This window comes from Nelusetta ayraudi, unplaced genomic scaffold (genome assembly GCF_046127955.1).
Source record: "Nelusetta ayraudi isolate G7.1 ecotype Tasmania unplaced genomic scaffold, CSIRO-AGI_Nayr_v1 ptg000048l, whole genome shotgun sequence".
Lineage (NCBI taxonomy): Eukaryota > Metazoa > Chordata > Actinopteri > Tetraodontiformes > Monacanthidae > Nelusetta > Nelusetta ayraudi.
This window is the reverse complement of record NW_027466098.1, coordinates 6,672,534-6,681,813: the sequence shown is the minus strand read 5'-3', so window position 1 is coordinate 6,681,813 and position 9,280 is coordinate 6,672,534. Positions and strand designations below refer to the sequence as shown.

The window sequence follows — 9,280 nt, the reverse complement described above, 5'->3', positions numbered from 1 at the left end:
GTGTGAACACACACAAGCACACATAGTCCAAGGTCCAAGGCCCGGGAATCAAACCTACAACCTTGTTGCCGCGAGGTGACAGTGGTAACAGCTGCAGCAATGTCGCCTAGCGACGAACATTTTCACGAATTTTATTTCATCAAATCATCCTCTCCTGCATCACAGACGGTCAATATTGTCATCTTACACATACTATTTCCCATTCCAATCCCTTAGTTAACTTGAACGAGTTTTAAATCCTGCCGCAGCTCTCGCACCAGAAGCCTCTAAAGCGAGCTGACTCACTTCGAGCTGGTCCCTTGGCCACTTTCCGTGTGTGTTTGCAGTGGCGTGGGGTCAAAGGTCAAGCAAACATGCCTTCAAACGTCAAAGCGCATCTCGGTTGGATCCATCAAGTTAAATCTTTTCTTCCCCCCCCCCCACTGACCCCTCCTACACCCAAGCCTAGCGTCACTCACGCAGATGGTGTGTGTGTGTGTGTGTGTGTGTGTGTGTGAGAGAGAGAGAGAGAGAGAGAGAAGGAAGACGCCCTGTCAGATGTGAAGACGCTGTGGCCCAACAGATGGGCGATGAAGACCAGTGGAAGAGCAGTAAGTGGGGGAGGGGCTTCACAGACAAGGGACAGAAGTTTTTTTTTATTTTTTTTTTTAACCACTACCCATATTTGGAGTGCTGGGGGGTGTTGCCACAGGCGGTGGTGCTGGTGGTGGTGGTGGGTGGGGGTGTTAATAGCAGCCCTCCAGTCATAAAAAGAGGGTGTGTCCGTTTCTCGCATGAATGAGCCGTCTGATAAGCTTTGTGAAGGCTCTCTGAGGGGAGCGACGCCGGGCCAGACACTGTTGTCTTTGGCACGTTAAGCGCACATACACACACACACGGTCCCTCTGTGACTCACTCTGGATGTTTGGACCTGCGCTGGAGCTCCGCTCTGTGCTCTGAATGGAGCCGGCAGTGTGAAAAGTTTTGGGTGACGTCTCCAGTCGGCTGCGCTCGTCTCGCCGGGACTCCAGCATGATGCTGAAGAAAGTGCGATTCAAGGTAGGAAAAAAAAAGAAGTTCATTTTTCCTCCAGCGTGCTGCGTTGTTTTCAAGAGGCTTTGGCTCACAAGCTGCAACTTTTTTTTTATTTTTTTTTTTTATGTATTTATGTGCTTATTTTCACATGGATGAATGATGAATCAAAGTCAGGTCTGACCATTCTGACGTGTGAGGACTGAGCTCCTCACGCGCTGAGGGCTTCCAGGGGGGCTCATCTTTCTGTGACTGATGATTTCGGCAGCAGCTGAGCCCTGGGCTTCAAAAGCAGAACCTGCAGCCTTGCCACTGCCCGCTCACAGGGCTCACACCCTGGTGATAATGACAAGCAGTGGGAACAGCCGCCACACACACACACACACACACACACACTGCAGGATTACACACACTGACCTGTGGCTGCACTGATGAGAGGCAGGAAGAAGACACTGCTCCTCCTCGACTTGTCAGGCTCCCACAGGAAGTTGTATTTTTAACATCATGTAAATAACTCCAAAGCTCGCTGTGGCTTTTTAATTTTCTTCTTTGCTTTTTTTTTTTTTTTCGAAAATGCGCCAAGTTTTACTGTGTCTTTCCGAAGCAAAAGGTCTGACTCTGTCTGTTTAGACCTAATATGCTGGAATGTCAGCAGAAGCAATTACTGCCATCAAGAGAAGATTAGAAGAGCCAACTTCCAAACAAATGCAGAAAGTGATGGCCTTTTTTTTTTTATTTAATTAATTGAATACATCAAGTTTAATAATAATAAAAAACATCTTAAGGCCTCTAAGAAGCACAAGCGTTTCAGGGAGGCTGGATGAAGCCGTTTGTTATGAATTTCTTTCCAGTTAGAAACTAGAATGACGATCACATCAGAAGGGATGAACTCCGCCAGGAAGTTTTGCTTTGGAAGAAGCTTCCGCTCTTCCTGATCTTTGAGCTGATAAGATGTAACTCCTCAGGAGTTAGTCAGTTGGTGAGGTTGTTCCTGGCCTTGCAAATTCAAAATGTACAAGATAGCTTGGAGACCTCAGATTAATGAGCTCCAGTTCATAATCAACCAATTAACAGCCTGGACACAAACAAGGCCCCCAAATGAAACAATACAATTCTAAATGCTCTCTTGTTGCTTTCCTTCTTCTTCTTCTTCTTCTTCTGTGTCTCCTGTTGGTGTCTTCAGCTTCACAAAAGCATTGACTTTCAGCTCAGCTGACTGTTAAATCAGTGCAGTGGAGAGACAGAGTGCGGTGACGAGCGCCTTGTGTCACTCTCACCTGTCGCCGCCAGCTGTTGCGACCCTCCGCGGAGAGGTGACACTTTTCCCGAACCAACCGCGTGACGGCAAAAATAAAAAAGACAGTGAGAGTGAAGCCGCGTCAACACAAACAAGAGGGAGAGACGTCTGTCTGAAGCCACTTTGAACATTTCCAAATAGGCCCGAATACATGTGAAAAGTAAAGGAAGCTGCAGATTCTCAGAGGAAGACACAAATTACACAATCAAAGGTAGGAATGTAAACCGACAATCTCAATCTCTACACCCAGGAAGTCTCGCGGCTGCTACGCCAAGCATGGGCAAACTACGGTCCGGGGGCCATATGCGGCCCTTTCAGCTTTTAAATCCGGCCCGTCGAACTTCAAGAATTTTTTTTATTAATAGCAAGTAAGTCATAAAAAAGATGCAATTCATCCATTTCTTCCATGTTTTAAGAGTCATTTCAATAATGAGCTAAATACGTTTGTTCATTTTCAATTGGCATTAAAGCAAATGTTTTTACTTATCCTCTAATATATAAATCCTTCCACCTATGAGGTGGCTCACCAAAACACTCCATCCATCTGCTCTTGCTCCGGCCCCTCGGTCAAATTTTACAACCCATTGTGGCCCACAAGTCAAAAAGTTTGCCCAACCCTGATCTACAATATATACCAGAAACCAAACACATGCGTCTACAGTACAAGTTTTTATTTATTTATTTATTTATTTTTTAAGCGCCTTGTGGAGGAGTGTGAATGCAGACGAGGCCAGAGCTTTTCCCATCAGTATTCCCAGCATAGACACGCGCTCAGTCGGATGGGACATTGGCAGAATTCTGTGTCAGCGTGTGGAATTTCACCCTGGGAACGTCCCCGCAGCAGCGTGTGGGGCTGAGAGCGCAGCTTCCCAGCGGCTTTGTTGTGTGGAGGTCCCCTCGCACGGCCCTGCTACATTCTGACTGCGGTGGCCCTGCCGCCATCAGTGTGCCTTAGTTTGATTTCTTTTTTTTTTTAGAGGATTTCTTTTTACAGGAGCTCAAGGTGGCTCTGTTAGGGAGGAATGTGTCTTTCCTTGTAATGCTTTGCAATGCACAATTCAGCCCGGTGAAGTTGTGCGACATCATGTTTGGACTGTCATGGAAGTTGGATCGGTGCCTTGTGTGTGTGTGTGTGTGTGTGTGTGTGCGCACAAGAGACAGTGCGTGTGTGTGCGAGCTCTCAGAAAGATTTTTTGCTTCTACAAAACTCTTTCCTCAACATCTATTAGTATATTTAGAATCAAGTTGTTAGAGTTGCGGTTTCTGCGCAGAATGAGATGAATCTGAAGCAGTGAGGCTATTTTCATACTCACCTTTGCACATTTTTAGGCGCATCGTGATGTTAAACTGTGACCATTTTGTGAAGTGTGACAAAACTTGGCAAACCATGCCTGGACTATCATTAATCATCTATGAGTGTGTTGTGAAAACTCCAAATTTCTAACCCCAGCATGGAGACAAACAGGCAAAGCATGCTAGTGTGCTAGCATGACTAGCCTCATGAGGGGATTACTTCTGTAGCGCTCTGGTGTGGTGGATTTGAGGACACATCAGCTGGGACGGTTTCCTAGCTAATGTGAAACTGGGACCAATCTGGATCTTAATATTAACTCTGACGGGTGGTGTTGATTGATGTCGTTTTTGACATGAACAATTGAAAAAAGGAACCGTGTAATACACAAATTTACCGACGTTTTGGATGTGAATGAGGAATATTATACATTATTGGTCAAAGATGAGGATTTTTTTAAATTTTTTTTTAAATTCAGTATTCATTTATGAGAAGTGTCAAGTACTGCTGCTGTCACTGGTTTATGTCCTCAGGCGTTCTCCATCATGACCACTAGATGGCAGTGGCGCGCTACTCTCGGCCAGCTCCTCTCCACAGAGGCCGTCATGAAAGAAAAAAATGATGCCTGAAGCGAAACTCTCAGTAATCCCCCGGAACAGAAGCACGCCCAGACATTGAACTACCGTTGGCCATTTTAAACGTATGTGTGTGTGTGTGTGTGTGTGTGTGTGTGTGTGTGTGTGTGCGCAAAAAAAAATCCCACAACAACAACAACAACAAAACCAGGGGCGACATCAACACTCTTGCGGTGAAAGATGCAGCGTGACACAAGGATTGACGTGGGACTCATTGTGGGGATTCTCCTCAGCTGAAGTGCTGCTGGGTGAAACGTGTGTCTGGCGGCCCATTGTGGGGCCACAACAGAGCTGCAGCTTCCTACAGTTTGGCCCCTCCGGGAGCTTTCGGTGGAGAAGGCGGGGGAGGGGGGTGCGGGGGGGGCAACATGTGGGAGTGTGATCCACCACCACTGCAAACACATCCTGGCAATAAAAATAAAAAAAATGACGACCCACTTCCTTCAAATCCCAACGTTCCCCCTCCTCTTCCTCCCTCAACGTCTTCCATCTCCATCCTGCCGAAGCCTCGTCCTCACGTCCAGCAGGCCTCGTTTTTTTTTTTTGTTCCCTGATTGAGACACTTCCAATCGTCTCAAAGGATCAAGTCGGCAGCCCGTCTCGGCCCTTTTTGATGTCGGCGACGAGCTCTTCCCCTCAGCGCAGCCTCCTCCCCTTGTGTGTTTCTGTGAAAGGCGTCAGGATCTGAATGGCTTGCGTGGGTGCCGGTACGGTGGGAGGAGGTGGGGGGAGGAGAAGATGGAGGTGGTGGAGGAGGAGGAGGTGGAGGATGGAGCGCCGCCAATTATGCTTTTCATTAAAGATGAAAGGAGAGGAAAGCTTTTTACCGCCTCAGACGTCTGCGCATGCTGAAGCGTGAGGGCGCTTGTGTGTGTGTGTGTGTGTGTGTGTGTTAACATAAAAGAGAAATTTACCTCTGACCCGCAGTAATTTGTTCCAACCCGGAGGCTCGTCAGTCTGCTCACCGCTGCCTTTTAACTTCACGCAGCGCTGCCGTTCTCTTCACTGAGCAACTGACGCTGCGAGACGTTCAGGACAAAGCCGACACTTTCTCATCAGACAGAGAGATGAGGGGCAGAAGAAATCTGAAAGTTTGTTGTTAGGGCTGTTAGTGATTTGACGTCTTTAAATCAGCTGTTGCACAAAGTCTTGATATATTAGCAATGTGCGACAGTCTTCTGACAGAGGCAAGTCCTAGTGTTGAACGACCAATCGGCTTCCTTCAGTTTGCGGAGGAAGCTGCCTCTCAGGAGCTAGTGTGGGGCTAAATGCTGCTACAGAGGTCAGAGTGGATCCCACCTGGACGTCTCTTCTCTATTTTTTCTCTTATCCTTCCTTTTTTTTTTTTTTTTTTTTTTGTTTTTGAGGATTTCCACAAGTTTTTATTCTGGGTTTCGAGCGCACTGTTGTTTGATCAATATCTTAAGTGTTTGGTGTCTATTTCTTCTCACTTTTTTCAGTGTTGTGGTGGCGAGGTCGCTCCTTCTGACACATGTCAACACCTATAATCTTCTAATTGCGGAGGTGTGCTGATGTTTCAAAAGGAATCCACGCAGCGGTTGTAAAATGTTGGCCCTGACAGAGCCAACGAACAGCAGAGCTTTGAACGTCAGTGTGGGAGGAGGTTGTGAAAGGAGAAGACTTTCTGGTTTCAAATCCAAACGTCTTTAGGAAGAGTTTTAAGGCCGGTGATACAGATTTCATGCCAAACTCTCTCGCTTAGTGAATCAACTGAAACTGTCTTAAGAGATAAAAAAACCCAGCAGATTTGGAGACACTACCTACAGCACGTCAGGCTCTCTGTGTAGTTTGATTTGTTCATATGTGAAAATCATGTCGAGAACACAAAGAGAACTTTCCTGGCTCGACTTCAGCTACTCGTTCCTTGGCACTCCTCTTCCGAAGGTGCACAAGATATGACATGAACCAGCCCTGATTTCCCCTTGAGTCAGCAGTAACAAAGTCATCAATCATCCTGGGGGGAAAAAAAAGGGTCTATTTACACAATAAGACTGAGGAGCTTAACGTGACTTCAGGGTAGGTGGATTCCAACATTACTAACCAAACCAATTTTTACTGCCATGTTCACCATCGAATGTAACAAAAATATAATCACCAGCCCGACCTGCCCTTACTCCATAAGGCAGGCTAGGGCAAACTACGGCCCGGGGGCCATTTGTGGCCAGTTAAGATTTTTAATCCGGCTTAAATTTGAAGAAATGATTAATAGTAAGTAAGTCATAAAAAACCTGTATTTCATCCTTTTTTTGTTGTTGGTGTTTTAAGAATCATTTAAATAAAGAGCTAAATACCGTTGGGCTTCAAAGACATAAGACTTTCTTTCATATCCAACTGACATTAAAGCACCGTTTTCTACAGATCCCATTATATATTTTTTTTCTCCTATGAGGTGGGTCACCAACTCACTCCACACTCCATCCATCCACTCCTGCTTCAGCCCCTATGTCACATTTTAGAACCCATTGTTCGCCCCACCAGTCAAAAAGTCCACCCCTGCTCTAAGGTCTCTAAGGGAGTCAATCACCAAAACAGAGTTGCTGCCATGCAGAAGTTCTGCTCCGTCAGCACAGGAGAAGATTCCCCCCCCAGCTGCCACAACACCAGCGAGATCTCCTCTAGATCAACAGCTCCAGCACCTCGGCTCCGGCCGGGTCAGGTGGCCCGAGATGTTTTCCCACGGAGCAGCCCAGCTGTGTGATTTACCCTGACGGCTGAGTGTGCCTCACGTAAATCACCATAATTCCCACCCAGCCTTTAAGGAATGCTCGGCATGCGCACTTCACCCAGATCTGGGAGCGTTTGGCATCAGCATCCGAAGGCGTTTGCGCTAAACAATATATGCAAGATGAAAGGGCGTTCAAGTGCAAAATTAAAGGTGTGTTTTTCGCCCTTTTACAAGCGGTGCAAAGGTTTTACTTTGCTGCTTGTGTTGCAGGAGTCTGCACTCAGCAACGGCGATAAACTACCAGATATGCGTCGCTGGTGGGCGTCTGCAGGAGTCCTTCTCGCTGCAGCTGCTCAGCAGCGCGGCGGACGTGTGAAATATCTGTTTGCTTTCACATCCTTCAGGTCTTACGCATCCTACAGACAGAATGTTTACAGTCCACACGGTTATTTGTGTACATGTGTGCGTGCAGCATCAACAATCCCTCAGACACCTGCGTGGTTTTAGGGCTGCTTGTGTTCAGAGTTGTGCGACTGCGTCGAGGGATTTTGTGTTCTGCTCAGGTTGCCGTTATTGTCTTTCTACTCTGTCAACCATCGAGTCAAAACAGGATTCTATTGCGTTGTTATTGTGTGAGACAGACTATTTATGCCTCCATGTGGAAACACTCATCCTCGAAACCCCACATTTGAATCGATGCTTAATGCCTCACGAAAAATACTTAGCTAGCTTAGCAATTTTTGTGAATTGTTTGTGCATTGTTGGCATTTAGTGCAAAGGCAAGACAACAATAAAAAGAGACATCTTCCTAAATATGAGCCAAACTAAATCCTAAAAGCACATGTTGTGAAGAAATTAATATGTGGAAAGATGGTTGCTGTGGGACCAGTGGCTCAGCAGGCACAACTGTGACTGGGCCCGGTTAAGTTTCAGCCTGGGCTCACATCTGTATGTCACTTCCTGTTTTGTCCTCTCCAATATCCAGTGTTGGTAATCTATTACAAAGTAATCCACTACTGTGATTTAACTACTTTTTGAGTAATGGAGTAATGTAACTAGATTACCGTGGCAAAACTGGTAATTATATCATAATTACTTTATCAAGTAACAATTCTTTTTTAACTTTTCCGAAATCTTCTAATTATTTTTACAATATGTGCAGAAGGCACCAATGCTGTACGAGTTTGTTGTGTGAAATGTGCAATTTGTGTTCAGAGCGAAAACATTCATTCACGTTAAGAGGACAGAGGCAATATTTGGAATTGCAAAATTTCATTACAAAGCACTGAGCAACTGTTACTTTTTCTTTTTTTAACTAAAGTAATGAGTAATTCGTTATTGATTACTTATGAAACACAAGTCGTTAAAGAAGTCATTAGATGACTTTATCAAGGAGTAATCAGTAGTTGCATTACTAAACTACGTAGACTAAAAAAAAAAAAAAGCCTCCTTTTTTTTGGGAGGGGGCGGCGGCGGCGGCGGCGGCGGGGGGGGGGGGGGGGGGGGGGGGATAATTCCAGTGCTGTGATGTGAAATGTAGAACAGCAAAATGTGACAAAGGTTTCCACAGACTTGTCAATATGTACAAAAAAAAAAAAGGACTCATTTCATTCATTCAGACTCTGATTTAATTTTCCTGCCACTGGACGTCAGCCATGAGCAGCTTTAAGTCCAATATGGGCTGGCGAGCCTTCAATCCAAATCTTCTTGGCTGGAGAATTTATTTCATAACGTCTCTAGAATGTCTGACGCTAAACCTCGCCATTTAATCCAGCGTCTTCAGATGATGGTTCTGGATCGCCACCAACATTTTAAATTACCGACCATCGAGTCGCTCTCTCGCCTTTCTCTCGTTCCACTTTGGCATCGATGTGGGCAAAACCATCCAAATGTCCCATATCCAAAATGTTACTGAGCTAAATATGCTATTAAAATAACCTCCTGAGTGCTGCTGTTTTTTATACTTTATTGGAAAAGATGTCAGAGTGAATTTTTATGTGTCCAATAAGTGGAACTGCGCACCAACGCCGGATCATTGCCACGTGGCTCCGCATTGCGTCAGTTGACTGTCGTTGAAAAGTTTCGACAAAGCCCAGCGATGCTTCAACTGTCGAGAAAAACGGCACCGTTGCAATTCGTTTAATTTTATGACCTTAATCATGGAAGTTTCCTGATGCTTCCAGGGGTTTTTCAGTCTTCCTGAATCCTGGCAGCTGGTGTTGTTGCATCACTTCCTCTCTCATTCAGCGTTAAAAGCCCATTTCCAGTGAATTCCCTAGAAGTGAGAGACGTCCATCCTTCACTCTTTTGCTCACTCCAATTCGTGAGGGAATCGGCCCTTTGTGAGGTCACAGGGACGC

At 45.7% G+C, this 9,280-nt stretch overlaps 1 protein-coding gene across 1 annotated transcript in view; it reads left to right on the top strand.

The window, feature by feature from the left end:
* The first annotated feature begins 802 nt into the window (after positions 1-802).
* LOC142895137 (pleckstrin homology-like domain family B member 1) overlaps positions 803-9,280 on the top strand; it is a 363,501-nt gene continuing 355,023 nt past the window's right edge. The window contains exon 1 of the mRNA XM_076035935.1: positions 803-1,038. Within this exon, the coding sequence (XP_075892050.1) occupies positions 1,012-1,038 (27 nt within the window). The 5' untranslated portion in view covers positions 803-1,011. The remainder of the gene's footprint in view (positions 1,039-9,280) is intronic.